This window comes from Misgurnus anguillicaudatus, chromosome 4 (genome assembly GCF_027580225.2).
Source record: "Misgurnus anguillicaudatus chromosome 4, ASM2758022v2, whole genome shotgun sequence".
NCBI lineage: Eukaryota > Metazoa > Chordata > Actinopteri > Cypriniformes > Cobitidae > Misgurnus > Misgurnus anguillicaudatus.
This window is the reverse complement of record NC_073340.2, coordinates 23,971,165-23,993,506: the sequence shown is the minus strand read 5'-3', so window position 1 is coordinate 23,993,506 and position 22,342 is coordinate 23,971,165. Positions and strand designations below refer to the sequence as shown.

The 22,342-nt window shown below is 38.6% G+C and overlaps 1 protein-coding gene across 1 annotated transcript; it reads left to right on the top strand.

Annotated features, from left to right (window-relative positions):
* The first annotated feature begins 13,125 nt into the window (after positions 1 to 13,125).
* Positions 13,126 to 22,153, top strand: sh2d4bb (SH2 domain containing 4Bb). Its single transcript, XM_073866507.1, is given in 11 exon segments — positions 13,126 to 13,289; positions 15,836 to 16,024; positions 16,204 to 16,352; positions 18,222 to 18,294; positions 18,296 to 18,374; positions 18,469 to 18,758; positions 20,674 to 20,683; positions 20,928 to 21,283; positions 21,285 to 21,351; positions 21,607 to 21,629; positions 21,631 to 22,153. Coding segments are annotated over 11 exon segments (1,467 nt in total). The 3' UTR covers positions 21,698 to 22,153.
* The last annotated feature ends 189 nt before the right edge of the window (positions 22,154 to 22,342 follow it).

Genomic DNA, 22,342 nt, shown 5'->3' with positions numbered 1-22,342 from the left:
TTTTTAATACTACATACACATTTCCTGTATTTTTGGATGTATTCTATTAAAGAGACTGAGAAACAATTATATATGATCACTATAACATTGCAAAAACAATCTAATTCTGGCATGATGGCCTAAGACTTTTGCATAGTGCTATATAACCCAATCTACGTTTTTAAAGAGTTCTGCACTTGCCATGAAATATACAATGATTACAAAACGCTCATAGCCCTCCCACCATTATATTACAGCTTTAAAGGTACAACCATCCACATACAGTATGATATTTTAAGGCATCACCACCATCTTAACTATCATAAACTTTCATATGGATGTAATTATCATCACACAGTCATTGATCTTGGGTTCCATGCCCAAACCCTGAGAATATCTCCATCCTAAGACTAGCCCCGGTTTATTGTTGATCGTTCCAACCATATCATCACTGTGTAAAAGAAAGCAAACGTTGTCTGCAAAGAGCCGAAGCAGAACAGATGCAGTGTGTTAAGGGAGCCCTGCTGATCTCTGGCAAATAGACTACAGTAATCTGTTTTTGGTGTGTGTGAATAAATGAGAATGTGGTTGAGGAAGATAATGAAGAAGAGAGGGAGAACAAAAGTGTAAGAGGCAGCGAGGCAAGATGCCTCGAGGAATGTAAGAGATGGGAGAGAGCGCTGCGAGGAAAAATATATCAGAGGTTCGCTTTGTTATAGCTCAAGAGGCGTGATGGAGTTCTCAGTTATATTTCACATGCAGTAAGCAAAGTCAACCTAGTCTGAGATGTTTCCGCTAAAATAGCAAATAGATGCATAAAAGAAAACTTTTGATATACTGTAAGCATATAGACCCATACATTTTTTGGAAGAGAAATTCATATTTAAAAGTAGCCCGTCATGTGTGTGGTTCATAATTTCAAAATATGTGTTCTGCGCGTTGAGTGATCCTATGTGCATCATGTGTCTTGTCAAAATAAGTGCCTGCAGCAGATGCGTCTAAAGGGTTTATGATCAACGAGACGCTCGCGTTTGCCAGATACTCGCATAATCTCATGCGTAATCAGAGTTTACTGTTAAGTGAGTGTCTTGCGTGTATTTTGTGAACGTAAGCATCTCTTTTATCATAAACGGTTTTGACGCATGTGCAATAGGCACTTATTTTTACAAAACACTTGATGCACATGCTTCACATGACGCAACAAACACATATTTTGAAAACACGGGCAACACACATGACACTCCGAACACTTATTTTGAATTAGTGCCCCTCAGAAGAGCAGTCATGAACCGCCACTGCTAAAGTCTTTACCTAAAGGACAATACAGACTTAAGCCAGGAATATAGTCTTACGTGTGTGAACATACTTCGGTCGAACGTACAGCCTTGCAAAGTATAGTTTATTTGACTCCTATGTCATTTGACGCTACAAAATACAATGCATTTCCTAGGCTACATACTACATTCTCTTGTAGTTGCATGCGCAACTAACATGTACAATGAATGCGGAGTTTCAAAAATCGAACACTCTTCTGATGACGAAAATTGCAAAAAGCTAATTTCTGAAAACGATGATGTCATACGCAAGTGCATTATGTGTATAATCCATTTTTTAAGTGTATGCAAGTAAACGCTAACATACACGTAAAAAAGAGACTATTCTTCAACCTTAAGGGTTACACAACAATGCATTTTTTTACTTACAGACAACAACTTTTTAAATAATTTCAGTTCACATGGATCCATGAAAATGACTAAAAACACTGTGTTATGCATGCCAGGCAATGTCACACGATGTCGGAACACATAATGCACATGCATATGACATCTCCATTTTCTGAAATTTGCTTTTTTGGTGTTTACATGAAAACAATAATGGTGATGTTTCAAAAAAGTACACTTTGAATCCAGTTTTGCATGTGCGTTATCAAGCCCCCAAAATGCCACTGTTGTGTAAATGAAGGGTAAAAACAAATTAAAATTTTTACTTTTTTAGTTGAAAACGTTGTTGTGTTAACGGCCCCTCAATCTTAATTTGCATTGTATTTTACTGAAAAAAATTCATATTATAAAGATCTAATGTGTGTAAAACAATGAGATATTTACAAGACTACAGAGAAAAGAGAGAACAAGTCAATAAAAAGAGAACGTGAGATGAAGAGACACTACGACACAGTAAAACGAAAAGAGAGATAAAACACTTTTGTATGAGTCAGGCTCTTGGAAGATTTCCCGTTGTGGGGTCATGGGTCAGCACCGCTTAGACTAGATCTGTTGACCTCTCGCTCTCCTGACCGTAGAAGTGTTTGTTAGGGTACTCCGGCGGTCAATGTTTCATCTGGACACACACCATCCTCCACTTGAAAAATGGTTTATGTGAGTCAAGATAATACATCATTTACTGGGAGGAATAAACAAGTCATAGATTTACAGGTTAAGGTAACGGTTAATCACATCCACTCGTTCGTGACCACCCATACCTGCAGGATGAATAAATGAGTAATGTATTAAACAATAATCTCTGTCTCTGTTGAAAGGTGGAGTATGCCGGTTACAATTCTCGAGTGTGGGGAACACGGCTACTTACCGTATTATAGGACAGAAGTAGTACCATAACCATTAGTAACCTCTGCTACTCAAATGAGCAATCCACCCCCACTAATACTTTAAAGCCTGGCGATGCAAACATGCTGGAGAAAATTGAAAATGAAAAATCCACAAGGCTCTTATTATAACAGGCTTCATTCTCACGATGAAAAACTGAGCACCCGGCACGCTCAGATAAACTCTTTACAAATACAATAATTCAACATCTCCTACAGTTAAGGATGCCAGTGTGATGACTATAATTTTATGCTTCCGTACAGAAGGCAGAGGATGTTTTTTCCGCTTGTTTTTTTCCCCTGTCTTTTCAAAACATGCCAGGAATCCACTGTGTTGAGAGCAAGCTATGCGCCTCTGTGGTCCAAGCTTTAATACAACAGTAATTTGTCATGAATGGCAGTTGCTGTGGCCCCACCAGGCTTTGGATCTTCTCTGCAGTCTAGACAGCACGGCAAGATGGCCGCCCAGCCTCGCGCGAACAAATTACTCTCGTTGTTGTCTACGTCGTTGACCCCGCTGGGACCCAAACTCTCGTTTGCTTTCTCTGGCAACGCGCCAGTTTCCAGGTACTGCCACTTTCACTTCAATCAGGGGCAAATTTCTCTCCCTCTCTCATTCACACAGACATACAGACACATACTTCTTATCTCGCTTAATTATTCTAATTAACATCACAACACAAACAACAACAAAGCCTCCTAGACCAGACCTGCGACCGTGCAGAGACTACAAAGAGATGTTTCGCCTTAAACAAATCAGACTTGTATCTGTTTCAATTAGCACCTTGCACAAGGGGAAAGTAGCACGGTTACTGTCACATCTTACAATTTTTGGGAAAACTCTGTAAGGACTGAAATTTGTACAGAAACACTAAGGGGACTTTTACATGGCAATGATTTGAATTGTAAATGCTAAAGTTTTTATTCGGTTTGGCTGTTCATTTACACAATGACATTTTGGGATCCTGAATATGTAAACTTTTAAAGATGAGCTTTAAAGTGCAAGGTTTTGATAACCTCTGTATAAACTACATAACCATGAATCTGTGAAACTTTTATGCATTACTTGTGATGTTTATCTTTTATAGACCCTTTTACTGTTTGTTCACATTGATGACGTGGCAGCGTATGCGCGCGCATTTTGGAAATGGAAGTATGGCAAGAATCAGCAGTGAAGCAACACAGACAAAGTTATTTTAAAAAGTTGACTTTATCACAGCTACCAGATCTGTGTACTATAGTGAAGTGGATAGAAAACTTTAGCAGATGGCAAAAAATAAAGTGGCAACCAAATGCCACAACCAGACATTTTGATGATGGGAAACCGTTTTAATAAACTTTCTGAGTTGCTAATACGTTAGAACCACTGGGGAACAACACCGCTTCCGTTGCCAAAATGTGCGCGCAGGTTATTTGATCACGTGCGCTGTAAAAGGGTCTATAGGTCTACGCAGAGACATGCGCACATGAACAAACCTGTGAGAAAAGCCAGTTAAGGTGTTTACATAGGATGGCCATTCGTGCCAGTTCTGCCGGACACGTCCCGAACATGTTTTGGGGTTTGTTCTCCGGAAGTCATGTTGGTCGACCGCATACGTCATCAAGGTTTAATATTTCAGGTTTAATTTCAGAAAAGCAACCGTTATATTTCAAGGTAAGAATGAAACTACAATGATTGTATGTCTTAAAAGAAATAAATCTTAATTTTCTAATGTATTTTAACTGAAATGTGAGAACCTCGATGGCGTATGCGGTCGAGCAACGCGACTTCCGAAGAACAAACCCGAAAACATGTTCGGAATCGGGACGTGTCTGGCGGAACTGGCACGAATGGCCACCCTATGTTTACATGCAACACAAAATCAGGGTAATGAACAAAAAACTACCTGTGCCGATCAGATTTTGCATTTTTGGGCTTTCCCAGATAAAAGAAAAATGTTTTACGTGTTTACATGATCTCACACGTTAGCCGTTTATTAAGCATAATCAACGTAAGACTTTGCATGTAAACACACTCATTGGTGGCCTACAGTTTTTGTGCTGCTCGAGATAGTAAGTTTATTTATGCTTCTCCTACAAAGTTTACAAAATTTTCTCAATTTATAGTTGCACCTACTTCCGTCTAAATCAGTGGTCTTCACTTTTTTCATGAGAGCCACACTGATAGGTCAAAGTCAATAGGAGAGCCGCCTTTACCGCAAAGTATCAAAAGTTACATCCAGTCATAAATAGCATGTCTGCTTATCCATCTTTCAATCTGTTGCAATGCAATTATACGTTTACCATTGTAACTGAGGCAAGATGATTTCCCTTATTGACAAAAATAGGATTTTAATGCTTAGCATTTTTATAATATGCGTATGCAGTGCCCCCCGAACAACTAGGGGGCCACCTTTCTCTGAATTTTATGCGGCGCTGCACAAAACGATTGGCGAGTGATATTACTTTGCCAGTGAAATTACTTTGCCACGAGTTTACATATTCAACTAAACTTTGCAGGACAGTGGCCCCTCCAGGACCAGGAATGCCCACCCCTGGTTTAAATAGATGTTTTTGACAACGTTGTCACGTTTATGTGAAATATTTCATAAACGCAAAGGAAACACTTTTCAGTTTTTCACTACATCAGTGTCCTGCAAACATAGCCTAAGACACAGGTGCACAAGTACATTTAGACAGCAAACAAACAGCTCGCAAACAGACAGAGAGGCTACAGTATGCATCAAGCTAGAAACTCGCAACCTGATCTCATGGGAAAACACAGCTGTTTTATGAGGTCATGCTTATCTATGAATTCATGACATGCGAATGGTTTAAAAACGTAAAGGTGCGTTCAGGGAGTTTTAGCTGCATTTAGTGTTGAGACTCATTTCAAAGGTCACCTGTTCTTTTCAAAATGAATAGTAAAGCTATAATAGCCTCCACAGGACAAACACGTCATCATTTGAGACAACAAGTTTCAAAATGCGCTCTATAGAACAATTTATGACCCGTGCTGGGAAAATGAGTCGGAATAATGAATTTTTTCTAAAAAATTGTTATTTATATTTTGACATTTTCATAGTAAAGCTATGGTAGCCTTCACAGGACAAACATGTCTTCCTCCGAAACAACAAAGTGACAAAATGCACTCTATAGAACAATTTATGACGCGCGCTGGGAAAATTAGTCGAAATTAGAACATTTTTAGAAAATTAGATTTTAATATTTTGACATTTTCATAGTAAAGCTATGGTAGCCTCCACAGGACAAACACGGCATTGTTTGAGACAACAAAGTGACAAAATGCGCTCTATAGAACAATTTATGACCTGTGCTGGGAAAATGAGTCAGAATAATGACTATTTTTAAAAAATTGTTATTTATATTTTGACATTTTCATAGTAAAGCTATGGTAGCCTCCACAGGACAAACATGTCTTCGTCTGAAACAACAAAGTGACAAAATGCACTCTATAGAACAATTTATGACCCCCGCTGGGAAAATTAGTCGAAATAAGAAAATGTTTAGAAAATTTGATATTAATATTTTGACATTTTCATAGTAAAGCTATGGTAGCCTCCACAGGACAAACACGGCATCGTTTGAGACAACAAAGTTACAAAATGCGCTCTATAGATCCATGCTGGCATAATGATGAGTCAAAATGAGAATTTTTTTTTTTTTATTCAAACATTCACTTAAGACATAACAGATTATAGGTCCTACCTGCATGAAACAGATATTTTTAAAACTGTAATTATGTATATATAGGGAGTCGCACGCTTGCGTCTATGCATGCTTCTGATCTGTCAGTCAGCGCAAGGAAGACTTTCATGTAAGAGGACCTACAGTGTTTGTAGATAAAAACGCCTCATTCTGAGGTAATAAAACATATCTGTTTATTATGTAAGGTCTTTACACCCCACTAAGAACATATAGTTATGCATATTACCTTATATTTCTGCCAATAGATCCTCCTAAATTTTACACTTTGCACCTTTAATGTATATTTTTAAATGTATGGTTCTTCAAAATTACCATGAAATTGTTTTGAAAGCACATGCAAAGTTTCTAACATCTTCATGGGCCTCAGGGGAACAATAAACACCAGATTCTTGTTTCAGCATGGATGCCTGCAGCTAAAGAAGTGTGAAAAACACACCAAACATTATCGACAGTTCTGCATTCAAATGTGCCACAGAGCAAATGCAGTGTGAGATCAAAGCTTTCCTAGCACGCAAACACACACTCTCTCTCTCTTTCTGACCATAAATCAAAGGTTTAAAAAATTGAGAGCTGGATTGTGATGGATAAGGAAAAGCACTGGGATTGTGAGCTGTAAAAGACTGCTACAGGATGTTCATCTTTCCTCTGATGAGATCTGTTTGTGTCGAGAGAACCTTCCCAGGAGAAGTCATTGCAAAGGTTACGTCCGCATTGTCGCACAGTGACAGACAAACACGCAATCCCAAACACACACAGCATATCTGTCTGTCTGTGTCATTGTCAGCCGCACTAATTTCTTCCTGCCGGGGTCCGACTCAGCAGACCTGAGATGGATCTGGCAGGACGATACGGGGGGTCAACCAAGAAGACCCTGCGACTGCAAAGAAGCGCTCTCAAAAAACAGCACAGCAAATTAAAAAAAAAAAACAGTGAGAGAAAACACTGTGAATGACAGAAGAAGAGCAGGAGTTTGTCACATCTAAGTGTCTTTGTTCAACAAGCAGCGTTTCATCTAAGTTCTTTTTTTGTTTCTTGCTATTTCAATCTGGAAGACATTGCATTAAGTGCCATCACGTAAACCGTTGTGGTCTGTGTAAAAAAACAAGACAAAGTGAGGTCGAAAAAGCATCTTCTCTGGCTCTCCAGGTTAAAATCAAACCGGGAGATCAATAAATAATAAAATACAACTCGCTATCATAAACATGAAGGGCACTGCTGCGACCTTCTCAGGAGCCACATGAAAATATTTATCAGTGTCACAATTCTGTCTCTCTCCATCCACTTGATGGCTTGTCTGGTTGCCGTCTGCTACGGTCAGGTGATGGCAGACAGGCACAAAGTGAATTTTTACACCTTTCGACACTGATGACCGCACAAGCCGCGAATAAAAATATCATCTATATGCTGGTGCCAGCGAGGCACAGCTGGCGTGGATGACAGAGTCTGACAAAGTCTTCTTCAGAAGAGTGACCTGCGGGATGCGTCCTTTGAGAAAGTCGGCAGGGTTCTGTGACGACAGAAACCGATTCACATGCTGTGAAATGAAGGTTTCGCTTTCAGACGCCTCCTTCATTTCACATATACATGCGGTAGTACGCATGACCTTTACTGTGTAAATGAGACGGGAATGCGGAATTAGAGTACGGTGTGACTGCTGGGTACGTGTGTATATGATTACCTCGTGCCTTCTCATCCCCAGGTCGAATTGACATGTTGTGTCATCCTGTCTCAGTATTGTCCCTCATTTTCCTCCACTTTCATTTTCTGAGCAGTTCTCATTACCACTCACGGGAAGATTCTGCCGGATGGTGCTCAGGCAGGCTGGGCCAATTCTGGCTGCAGTAATTATGTTTTGAGAGGAAGGTAAGGACACAGACTTTGATGATGGGTTTCAGCGCCGCCCTGTGGTTGTGCTGAGAAACAGTGACCTCTAGTGGTTACAGCAGACATCTCCAGACATGATTAATGGTGACTGGATATTAGCTATTCATTATATTAATATGGCACTTTTTTCTCTCAAAGTGTTTGGAGAGACTGAGTAATATCCTCAGCCACCACCAGTGGGCAGCATCCACCCCTTTGTGACGTGATAGCTGAGAAAAAAGACATTTACGTATTTAGCAGATGCTTTTATCCAATGCGACTTACAATGCATTTAAGCTATACATTTTGTTATCACTCTCTGTGTTACATAAGAATCAAACCCATGACCTTTAGCGTTAATGTTAATGCAATGCTCTACCAGCTGAACACATTGCCCAAAACCCTTGGTGCATAGAAGTTTAGTAATGCTTAAGTGTATTAAAGAGGACATGTAAAAAGAACAGCCCATTAACTTTGTTTTGGTAAAACATTCTCTGCAAGCATGTGAAAAAAAAGATCATTGAAATTTGGCTCCCCTTGATGTCAGAAGGGGATAATACCGCCCCTTAATCTGCACTATCCAACCACGGCACTGCCATTTAGTGCAGAGATCAACTCATTTGCATTTAAAGGGACAAACCCAAAAACGACACATTGTGCTCACACCTACAAAGTGGCAATTTATCATGCTATAATAAATGATCTATATGGTATTTTGAGCTAGAACTTCACATACGTACTCTGGGAACACCAAAGATTTATTTGACATCTTAAAAAAGTCTTGTGAAATGTCACCTTTAATAGAATGTATTCTAAAATGGAGAAAAATATTTTTTAAATAGTGTAAAAAATAATGAATGAACGAAAAGGTGAAATTTAAGTCAATTGCTTTACCATCAGAAAAACGAGTACATAATTTAAGCAGCTATTGTTTTTGTATGAGGTCTCCGATCCAGATAATAATTAGCTTAGTTTTAGTCAGTCCTTCCAGAAAAAAATGTTTGTGATTGTTGCGGGCAAAAATTCTTAATCTTGTGACACGTTTTCTTAAAAATGCGATGGAATATGCATGATATTTATGCAATTTTAAGGGGTGAAATTGCAGGGACCGGCACAAAATGGGGGAACTTGCAAAAACTGCGGGAAAAGCTTTCCATTGATGTTCATGTCGCGTAATTACGTCACTTCATAACGTTCCCATGGCAACTGGGGACATGGCTGCACATGTGTGAAGTAAATTCAACATTTAATAACTTTCTGCTAAGATATATATGACTTTTTGCTACGAAAATGCGGGGATTATGAAATCATGCAAGCCCCGCATATTTTGCGTACAGAAATCTGCAATTTATGCGGCGAAAGTGCGACGCATTTTTAAAAATGCGGCCGTCGCATAAATATGCGAACTTTGGCTGATTATGCATTGAATCATGTGATCACAATCAGATAATCGCGTTTTTCTGGAGGGACTGTTCAGTGAGAACCCAGGCAAGCAGTGCGTCCGACATCTTCCACTTTCATACTATATAGTAGGCGAAAATCAATATGCGAAGCAAAAAACAGTAGGCTAGGCGAAAAGTACCTGGATGACCTACTACTTCCAGCTCGATTGATATGTGTGCATTAGATTGACACTTTACTATCACATGAGGCCACCCAAAATAATGGAAACATATGAACCGGGCGGATCTTTAAATGTGCTGTAAAATGTAAAACTATTCACCTAGGTATAGATGAATTATAAGAGTTAATTCTGTACATCCTAATGACACAAACACGATTGTTTCCTCATAAACCTCATGCATGCAAACGACCGCTGGAAAACAATCCAATCTCAACATAACACCAACTGTGACATCACAGTCGAGATGTATGGCCCCAACAGAAAATTACACATTAAATTTGTGTACAATGTTGTTACAATGCTAAAAACAAAGGTGTGACTGCTGATGTAAATATTTACTAATGCTTTTCTCATGCCCTTACCTGCATTAAACGTGCGTCCACGAGAGCGAAGATCAAAGAGATGCATCCCTATCTAACTGTGCAGCATTAAATAAATACATACTAAAATCAATCTTGAATATAATATTTAGCAGATTGTGGATGGATATGTAAATAATTATAATTTAACGACCTCTCATCTCAAAAACCTCCAGTGCTGCATTAGAATCAAACAGCGCCTCCGCTGTCTTTAAAGACCAATTTGGCCAAACAGGTCAGTAAAGGCGAGCGTTCAGGTTTTATTAAGCAGAACTGACATGCACATACAGCACACATCTTTAATAATGTTGCACGATGCACTAGCAATTTAAAAGCCACTGCTTTCTGCATAATGAAAGTAAGGACCTTTCGGGTCACAAGTCTGTGGGGATGAATAGAAAAGCAAACGCCGTCCAATAGGGAAAAACTGCAATGCATAATTAGTCCGAAGGAATTCGCCCACTATGAATTAGCTGTGTTAGTGTAAATACAGAGCTCAGATGGGCATGACAAGGTTTTGCTTTTGATTAATTACATTTGATAACAAGTCTCACTGTTGGACATGATTATTACATTAATGGGATAATTAGCATTTGTTTGGAGTTAGCTTTATGGACATGAGAGCTTCATTGACAGGTGTGGATGAGACGATATTACTACTGTAATGTCTTGGAAGATGAAATTCTTTAAAAGGATTTGCAAATCGCCAAGTGCATTAAAATATTCCTGTCACAATTGTCTTCATGTTCCTTTAATTTTTTATTTTGTTTTACTCTCTTTCTCTCTTCCCTCTGGCTAATGGTGACCAGGATGAATAGGTGGCACCTGAATAATAGCCAAGGGAGAGGAGTAATTATGAGGTTATGGGGTCTTTATGCTGAACATTAAAAGCCCGTGTAGAAATCAGGACCGAAGGGTGGCAGGGGAGAAAGAGGAGGAGATGAAATTACTCACGTCAGATTGCCCTTCATGTTATTACGAAGATTACAGAGAACATGTAATGGAAACGAATTAGGCTAAATAAATTAAATTAGGCTAAAAATAATGATAACATGTAACAATAATGTTTATTCGACGTTGTTTAATACCTATATGCCATATCACCTGCTTGGATTTGACATAATAATGTTTATAGATGTCATCTAATAACTATGTTACATGTTACCAATAATAGAGCAGTGGGTCAACACATATGTGCACTGTTAGAACAAACTGGGCAAATGCTCCCCACCTATTACTTGGTACCCTTTAAAAAAATATACATTTGCACCTAAAGAGTTCATGTTAGTATCTCAGATATACATATTGGTATCAAAGAGTGTATATTAGTACATACTGGTACCAAATGTATAAGAAACTTTTCAAAGGGTACTGCACCAGTGACAGCTTGGGAACATTTTTGACAGTCTGAAATAGTTATTGCATTAAGTCTTCAAGATCAGTCCTCCAAGTCTCTCTTTTATTTATTTATTTATTTATTTCACAGGCGGATTTTAAAAGAGTTGTTTGTAGCATTGGAAAATGTTTATGGCACCAAGCAAAAAGGTGCTTTTATTTCATTTCACTGAAAGATTTATTGAAGGTCCAAAATAAGGCACCACTGTGAAAAAAATCCTATTGTCATAACATTAAAGGCCTTATATATATGCAGGCTGATGGTGGTGGTGTAATGGTGTGGGGGATGTTTTCTTGGCACACTTTAGGCCCCTTAGTGCCAATTGGGCATCGTTTAAATGCCACGGCCTACCTGAGCATTGTTTCTGACCATGTCCATCCCTTTACGATCACCATGTACCCATCCTCTGATGGCTACTTTCAGCAGGATAATGCACCATGTCACAAAGCTCAAATCATTTCAAATTGGTTTCTTGAACATGACAATGAGTTCACTGTACTAAAATGGCCCCCACAGTCACCAGATCTCAACCCAATAGAGCATCTTTGGAATGTGGAGGAACGGGAGCTTCGTGCCCTGCATGTGCATCCCACAAATTTCCATCAACTGCAAGATGCTATCCTATCAATATCTTATTTTGAAAATATACTGCATTAAATACATTTATGTTTATGATTTGTCTTAGATGTCTTATGACGACTTATCATGCATTACAAGGTGTACATTTTTATCTATGTGTGTGTGTTCCCTTGGCTCGAACTCATGCCCTTTTGCACTGCTAATGCAAGTGAGCATAAATATGCTCCTCAAATATAAGCATGTGATCATTGTATAACTAAGACACAAAACCAAAAACACAAACGCTGTGTTTGTGTTCAGTGGTCAGTAAAGGCAAAAAAAACTAAGGTTATTTTCCTCTACTCAAGCACTATACATGACCAAGGTTAAAGGGGGTTGGTATGGGTGGGTTAGCACTATCTGCTAGTTTGGTGCTATGGCAACATGAGTCACAGAGATGCAATTACACCATGGAAAGGTAGGAAGAAAGGAATAGGTCAGACATCCTGTTACACACACACATGCACACATACGCATTCATTCACTCAAACAAATGCTTTATATTCACATCTATTAAAACATTTTAACCTTCAAGATGAGAAAATAATTATATTTAATAACTATTTAGACCTGTCACACACCCCTGGGCTATGGGTCACTGCAGGTGACAGTTAAGAGGGGAGAGAGGAGTGAAATTAAACCTTAACACGAGAACAAAAGCCTAGCTGGAAGTGAGCAGTGGAGAGAAAGCGACAGACAGCTGGGGAAAAGTTTGGGAGAAGAGGAAAGCATGTAGTTGTGAAGTGTAAAACAGGTAAACAAACAGGTATACGGCAGTTATGGCACACTCAGAAGAGCTTTAGATCCACTTTGCATTTCAGTAGACCTTTTTCTAAAATCGAAGGTGATTCTATAGAAGACACGGATAGTGTTTGGCTTACAGACCACAGTGTCTGGAGACTAAGGCAGTTGGATCAAAAGACTTGAAAATACCTGGAAGTCTGCCTTTGCTTCTGTCCATCAAAGCTCTGCAAAGATGCTGCAATAGATTCTACGGGATATGTATATAGAGCCTGTCCTGCCGGCTGAGCTGAACGAGGAGTAAAGACAAATCCTCTTCTATAAGATTCGAGAGGAGCAGGTGAGACGCTGGAACGAGGGGGAGAGGAACTCTGACCTTCCTGTATGTAAGAAGAGTGGGTTAGGGTTAGGGTCCGCAATTCATTTTCTGCCTGTATCTTCTGTATTTAGCTGTGCAATGAAAGAAGTTAATTTGACTCATTCTAAAAATCTGGGTTTTCGTGTCTGATTTAAACCTGGACACAAAAGGTTTTTAAAAAGCCTCAAAGCCTCAATAGAAATTTAACTCAATCTGTGAAATCCAAGATGAAGTATCATAATCTGATTATGAGATTTCACTCTTAAGAAATACGTGGTTATTTTCAACCCAGCGTTGGGTCAAAAAGGGACGAGCACAGCCCCTTGGGTTGTAATTTAACCTATGCTGGGTTGTTTCAACTCCAAATGCTGAGTTTTTTTAAACCATTGTTGGGTCAAATAATAACCTTTTATGGATTAATTTAACCCAACAGCTGGGCTCAGACCTTTTGGACCAATGCTTAGTTGAAAATAACCCAGGATTTTTAGAGTGTAGGATTGTCAAAGTTTGATTTTACTCACTTATTTCACATTTTTTTCAATATTTGACATAATGTTACTCAGACAATATTAACTCTTTCGCCGCCAGCATTTTTTTAAAAAAGTTGCCAGCCAGCGCCAGCGTTTTTCATGATTTTCACAAAAGTTTAATGCCTTCCAGAAAATGTTCTTCTTCAAATATATACACATACAATATATCAAATGAAAGAACAGACCCTCTGCTTTCAAAAAAAAACGTTTCATCCTACCTTCAGTAGTTCTTTTGTAATCTGCTTTCGAATATGGGTAGGTTTCTGCAAAAACACCACATTTTGAGCAAAAAGCAGAGATAATTTTATTTTTGTGACTGACTTTTCATAGAGATCCCATTAAGAGCGATCTTTAAAACAGACACAAACATGCAGCTGCTTAGCATAGGGCAATACTTCCGGGTTTAAAAAGTTGCGGAAGGGCGCCACCTGTGGATAATAGCATTATTGCGGAAAGAGGGAAATACTCGTCATTGGCGGGGAAGCGTTTTCTCTTGATTGACGAGATATCTCGTCAATGGCGGCGAAAGAGTTAAAGGCACACTCATTTTCCAGCTCCCCTAGAGCTAAACATTTAATGTTTACCATTTTGGAATCCATTCATCTGATCTCCAGATCACCACTTTTAGCATAGCTTAGCATAATCCATTGAATCTGATTAGTCCCCTGCTATTGAAAGTAACCAAAAGGGATATTTTTGGGCAGTGCATAATATCACTACGCCTGCTGCAGCCATGTTACAGCAGCTAAGTCTTTGATTATTACACCAGAATGTATAGTTTCTCGCCATATCAGCCTAGAAAATCGCAACTTTTTATTTTCCGTCGGTTTTAGTACACGATGTACAAAAGAGTCAAGTTTTAAATAGGAAAAATATTGAAACTCTTTAGTTATTTTTTAGCGCGATGCTAATGGTCTAATCAGATTCAATGGATTATGCTAAGCTATGCTACAAGTGGTAGCGCCAGACCCGGAGATCAGCTAAATGTGTGTCCCTTTAAGATATAAAGTTATTTAATGTTATATTATAAATGTTATATTTTCACAGAAAGGTTTTTACATTAAGTAGGATGATCTTTATGGAAATCACAAAAAAAAAGGTTTTTTATATAGGCAGGGTTACAAATGCTCTTAAAAGTGAGGAAATATTCTAGCTCACTAATTTGAAACATTGATCATTTTTACTCTTTGCCTTTGATTTCCTTGCATCCACTGAAGCACACAGAACCTCTTTGGCACATTCTCAAGTCATGCTAGGATAACATCCAAGCAAGCAATTTTGTGTTTAAAAGACATCTAATACGTCTAAACACAGCCCGGACATCTAGTCAGTGAAAAGGTAATAGACATCTAACCCAAAAATAAATGAAATAAAATAAATCAAATAAAACACTGTTATTCATTTTGGAAAAATTATTTTTGGAAAAAACGACATGTAACCCAATTCAAGTTTTTTTTTGTCTACAGGATTACTCATGGCCGGACTATGTTGGGTCTATAGTTAACCTAGTGAATGAAATGACGGATATTGTTGCTGGGATAGATCATCATTTTTTATGCAGGCTTGTGGAGTCCTTCCCAAAAATATTAAAGTAAGAATAATACAAAATACTCACTGATGGTCTCAGCTTTTTCGACTCCACGACCAAAATTAAAAGAAATGATTTCCAGCTGAGCAATTGCTTTCACAGAGCTGATATTTTTCTGCTACTGTGGCATACAGAAGTATTCCTGGAGGAAACATATTCCTCATAAATTCAGTTACAAAAGGTTAAGGCAGTTGTAAAAATGTGCAGGATTAGGTTTACATCATCTTGGCAAGAGCAATACTGTAATATCTCTGCATCAAAGAGCGTCACGATTGTGTCTGAGCAATGTCAGGTAATGTGCCCTTGTTTTCAAAAGTGCTAACATTATCTTGTTTAGTCGTCTTGTTATGATGTTCCTGCAGCGTACAAGGGATTGCAAAAGACGATAATCTCTTTCCGCTTTGTCGTGCTGTCTGTTTTATTTTGTTTTTATCTTATCTGAATACTCTCCATGGGTCTGGAAGGGAAGATGCTTTCCATCATCTCCTAATGCAGGAGATGACCAGAGAGGCATTGAGTGGCTTCTGAGCTCAAATGGAGAGGTGTGGGTGTGGGTCATGGGGGAAAGCCCCGAGGACAAACCCTTTGAAGACATCGTGGAAGAGCTGATGGAGGATAGAGCCAGGATGCAGGCCCAGCAAGAAGCACAGGAACTCCGGCGAGCCAACCGTGGGGACGGGTCAAGGGGAGGGATGTTGAGAAACAAGGGATGATGAGAACAGGTGAAGATTGACAGGATTCAGCTTATGTTTGAGAGAAAGAGAGATAGAGGGTAATAATGATGAAAGTAGAGAGAGATCGAAAGTGCATCACTCAACCCCTGCTGAATTTCCTGAGGCGTGTGAAGGAGGCAGAGATTGAAAAGAAGTTCCGAGATGCCATGGCGAAGGAAAAGGCTCGTTTCGCGGCAGAGAAATGGAGGGAGGAGATGGATGACAGAAAGGCAGCAAAGCAGGAAGAAGAAGATCGCTTTAGAGAGGAGCTTAAAGGAATATTCAATTTTCTTAAAAGAAAAATCCAGATAATTTACTCACCACCATGTCATCCAAAATATTGATGTCTTTCTTTGTTCAGTCGAGAAGAAATTATGTTTTTTTCAGGAAAACATTGCAGGATTTTTCTCATTTTAATGGACTTTAATAGAGCCCAACATTTAATACTTAACTCAACACTTAACAGTTTTTTTCAAAGGTCTACAAACGATCCCAAACGAGGCATACAGGTCCCATCCAGCAAAACGACCGTCATCTTTGACAAGAAAAATAAAAAATATGCTCTTTTAAACCACAACTTTTCGTCTAGGTCCGGTCCAGCACGACCTAACGTAAATGCGTAGTGACGTAGGGAGGTCACGTGTTACATATATAAAACGCACATTTGCGGACCATTGTAAACAATAAACTGACACAAAGACATTAATTAGTATCAGTTGACATACAACAACGTCGGAACGGTCCTCTTTCAACACATTTGTAAACACTGGGGCGGAGTTTCGCATTCGTCCTCTGTGACCTCTTGACATCATGACGTACTGCGTGGGGTCATGCTGGCGCATCACGACCGGATTTAGACGAGAAGCTGTGGTTTAAGTGGATTTTTTTTTCTTGTCAAAAATGACAATCGTTTCGCTAGATAAGACCCTTATGCCTCGTTTGGGATTGTTTATAGTCCTTTGAAACTCTGTTGAAAAAAACTGTTAAGTGTTGAGTTAAGTATTAAATGTTGGGCTCTACCAAAGTCCACTAAAATGAGAAAAATCCCGCAACGCCCCCCTCAAAAAACACAACTTCCTCCCGACCGAACAAAGAAAGACATAAACACCCCGGATGACATGGTGGTGAGTAAATTATCTGGATTTTTCTTTTAAGAAAATGGAATATTCCTTTAAGGTGGGTATGGATGAAGGTTTGGCCCTTTAAATATACATGACTAAGATTGTACGTATCTTTTGAGAAAGTACCACAATTCTTAACAAATTGGAATAAAGCATAATTTTTCTGGATTTACTGTGACAAAATATCCCAGGGGATCAAATTAATGTTTTAGGTTTAAAACAAATTATGCTCAATCAAAAGCCTTTGTTAATAATGCCGAAACTGTTTCAGTCAGGCAATTTAACAAAAATGGCATACGCTTCCAGATGGTGTAAAGCTCATTTTATTAGTTAATGCATTTACATTAACTGTATTATGACTTAAAGTCGATTAAAGTGAGAATTTGTTATTTTTTAACCAATGTAATATCTGTGGGTGTCGCTAATACATCAAACGCATGTCACGTATCCGTTGTCAGGTAAATACGCAGTGGGCGGCTTTTTATAGACCGTTTCTGACTTTTTTGTTAACGGACATAATGAACAGATGGAGACAACGGGAAGGAGTTTGTTGTCGTCATGACAACAAAGTTAAAAGATATTTTAACAAACCCAAGGTCAGTAAACAACGTCTCGCATTGATCTCACATTAACACGCATAATATTTAGATCTTGCAGTTGTACTGCAGCGATGCCAATTGAGATTAACTTGTATTGAATTAGGAACATTCCAATAATGGCCCTTGCATTTGTTCTTTTAAAAGGCATTCAATTATAGACTGATAATTGAGATGAAGGTTAATTAGAGATAATTACTGTGTTTCATGATCTATGAGTGAATTATTTAAAAGTTGGCACAATGTAGATAGTGATCTCTGATAGGCAAGGCCAACATTTGTACCTCTGATCTCTAATGGAGTCGAAGCACTGACGTTTGGGTTAATGACACTGTCCACCGAATTAATCATGAAGAGCTTAATGGCATTGCAAATGAGAACTTATGTCTTTATGTTGTCTGGTACTCATTACTGTCAAATTTTACAGAAATCTGAGGAGGAGGAGAGAAAGAGAGGCAAAGAGGAAATTCGGCAAACCGAGGAGCGGCGAGCAAAAGAGAGTCTCTCTGAAGCAGGAGGAAAAGAGAAACGAGAGAGATGACAAAGAATGGCAAGAACAATGTGCAGAAACAGACGAAGTCTGGAAAAACAGGTAGATGGGCAGCACTAATATAAAGTAGCATATTTCTATTGAAATCTCTCACTGCTTCCCACAGTGCAACGCTTCAAGAGGATGAAGAGATGAAATGTAAAGCGGTACAGGCTAGAGATGAATACAAGCGGCAGTCTTTGAGGGGTATCGAAAAGGGGCTGGTGGCCGGGCGTAGGGGGCTGTTTCATAAAACGCATCTGAACCGATCGGGTAATGGCCGATGCCACGAAGCAGTCATCGAACATCCGCCACTTCGGGATGAGTCCAGCCATTCATCAGCTGCTGGTGCTGGCTCACTTACCTCAACCCATTACCAGGACCGACAAAACCGCAGTTATTACAGTCCAGTGACACAGTCGCTCACCAAATGGTAAGAACAACGTTTAAATTTGGTTGATAAAAATTTATTTAGTCTATTTTTTGTGCATTTGCTTTCTTGTCTAAATCTCGACGGACACAATAAGAAATAACATTTTTGAAAGATTACCTTGTGTCCTAAATGCATTTCTGCATTTAATGCTCCATTGCAATAATAACATGATTTTCAGAGTTTCAGTGCATTGAAAATGTGTACTTTTCCTACATTTTCTTTACAGCCCTATTTGGATTCGTCCTTCAAGGCCAAACTTGCTTGAATCTTTAGTCCGCTGGTTTAAAGAGGAGCAAAAAACTAAATCTGTTTAGTATTTTTGTCTTGTTTTCAGTAAAAATATCTAAAACTTCTTAAATTAAGATGCATTTACTTGATGAGCAAAATTACTTAGGAAATAAAGTTTAGATTTAAGACAAAAATATAACTTTAAGTAAATTAGCGCTAAAAAAAAATCTGCCTATGGAATAAGAAAAACTTTCTTGAATTGTTTATGAAAAAGTTAACTTATTTCAAGAAAAATTTTCTTATTCCATTGGCAAATTTTTTGCTTGTTTTAAGCACACACTGTAAAAAAAATTCAGTAGAAATTACAATGTTATTGCAGCTGGGTTGCTGTAACTTACCGTAGATTTAAATTTATGTTATTTACTGGCAAGAGTTTGTTCAAAGTTAAATTTTAAATATTAACAAGTCTTTATCTTTACAGAATAAAACTATACAATAACAGCCTCATGCAAAGCATTCTGGGAACCAGAAATAATCATCAACCTTTTTCTGTTTTTTTTTCTTCAGATTTTGTTTCCCAGAATGTTTTGCTTAATGCTAATTTTTTAGTTTTAGTCTGTAAAGACAAAGACTTGAAAATGTTTAATGTTCATTTAACTTTGAACAAAATGTTGCCAGTAAATAACATAAATTTAAATCTACGGTAAGTGGCCGGCAACCCAGCTGCAATAAAACTGTAACTTCTAAAGAATTTTTTACAGTGCAAATTCGCTTACATTTGATATTTTTTGTCTACAAACTAGACTTATTTTCCTAGGTCATTTTGCTCATTAAGAAAATACATCTTAATTTAAGAATTTTTTGATTTTACTGAAACAATACAAAATACTAAGTAAGAAAGTCATGTTTTGCAGTGCGAGGAGAGAATCAGGTCAACTTTATGGTAATAAGCTATGACGCGGTATGTCTAGTATACATACATATTTCCTACTGACACACAAACACTTAAAGGAAAACACCACGTCTTTTATTATTTTACTATGTTCTTACCTAAACTTAAACTAATTAATACATCCCTATCTTTTTCAATGTGTTCACTTAATCTTTTTACACCATGTCATGAATGTGTTAGCATTTAGCCTAGCCCCATTCATTCCTTAGGATCCAAACAGGGATGAATTTAGAAGCCACCAAACACTTCCATGTTTTCCTTATTTAAAAACGAAGTAATATTGACAGAAGTTTGAGCGAGAGGGGAGTAGTCAGGAGTGATGATGTCACTGTGCGCTGAGGTCGAAGTGCTGCAAACTAAGTACTCTTCCGCCATACAATATAGTTCTCATTTTTATCTGCTTAAACAACCGCAAAGTTTTATTTTATGCTACCATACTAACTAGTGTAACTACTCATGTAACAGTCTTTAAACATGGAAGTGTTTGGTGGCTTCTAATTTCATCCCTGTTTGGTACCGTCTAATGTTCAGATCAGACAAATTAACGTTGTAATGATACTTTCCAATATAAATGTTCTTTCCCTCATCTGCCATCTTGGTTTAATTTTTTCCCTGACCTTGTCAAAGTGCATTCTGCATCCTCTGCGACACCTTGTGTGCCATCTTGCTTAAATTTAGCCTAAAACAAGGTATCACAGGATAATTAAGTTCTGCATAATGAACCTTTTGAAACAGCCTTTATGTGGTAAAGTATCTACAACACAAGGCTCATTAAGTTTTGAAACATAGCACAAGAGTAATGAGTTTGTATGCCGTCCCAAATATAGCCCTCGATTAAATTGAGTAAAATGATGATGAAAGAACTTTCTAGAGGAGGTAAGAGAGACAGAAAGAGTCGATAATTCACAGCTTGTAGCGGCTTGCTTAGCGGCACAATGATTGTGGGGCCTGTGATTGGACAATGATAAAAGTAATGAGCGACTGAGTGATGCTATTTGACCGGGCAACATGAAAGCAATGCCAGCATCACTCGGAGATTACTGCAAAACACCTGTACTGGCTGGCACTTACAACTGGACTCACACTCAATCTCAGTCCATATCTCTCTCCACCTGTCTATCACTCTGCCTCTGGCTTGCTCTCTATCTCCATCTGTCTTTCTCACCGTCACCTATTGCTCTCTCTGTACCTCTGCAGGAATAATACCACGGCAGGAGTCAGAGGATTTGCTGACGAATGCCGCAGAGGGCTGTTTTCTGGTCAGAGTGAGCGAGAGAATCTGGGGGTACACGCTGTCCTACCGCACTGCCAACGGGTTTAAGCATTTCCTCATTGATGCCTTGGGGATTATTACAGCTGGGCATCGACCAAAGCCGTCATGCCACCTTAGCTGACCTCATCGACTTCCATAAGGTAAGAACCTTTTCAGACTTTTCCCAAAACCTCTTCTATGTGCCGAAGAGTACACGTGTAGCCTGTCTGACGAACACGCTCGCTGGGCGATCGCAGAACCCATGGGGCACGAGTAACGTAGATGTGGCAAGCGCAGCTGTCCTGCCATCTGTGCGTTTGATGGAGAGAATTGATTGTGTCACTAATGTCTGTCTGGCATTGCTTTTCCCAGAACTGATGTTGAGATCTTTAGCTGATGGTCTGCTTTTCCTCCAGGAGGAGGTGATTACTACATCTGGAAGAGATACTTAAGGAGTCCTGCAGGCTGGGAAGCTCAATAGCTGACTATGGAGGCCTTTTCCAGTGATGTTTTTCTCTGTCTTTAATGCCGAGCATGCACATTATTTCAAAAAGTTGAATCTCAGAAGTGGATATCGGTTTTGTTCAGATTTACACAGACATTCACAAAGTGCAAGACTGTCAAGGTTGTTCTTTCAGATGTAAATAATAAGCACCTTTTAGTTGCTCTTATTTACCTGTCTGCAACAAATATGTGACCCTGCCTGTGTGAAAGCCCAGCTAATGTCATGTTTTTCTACATAAAATCATCCTACATAATGTAAAGAACAGTCTGTGAAAATAAAACCTGGATATCTTTAATTTTGACTGAGTAAGGTTATGTGAAAGATTGAAATTAAAGTGAAATTCATGGTTGAAATCAAACCGGATCAGGGTCACGATATGATCAATTGGATATGTCACACATCTTAACTTCTGTTTTAGATAAATTATAAATAATATTAAATAAAAAATGTAAAATACATCTCCACTTGCTTGCATTGCACATCATCCAGCTTGGTCGTTTTTTTTTTTGTTTGTTTTTTGTACCACCAACAGGTCATTCACTGCCATTTATTACCTCTGCAATTTATAAACAGATTAATGGTCTCATTAGCATCACGCTTAAAAATAAAAAGTTTCGATTTTTTGATTAAAAGTTGCGATCTGCGAC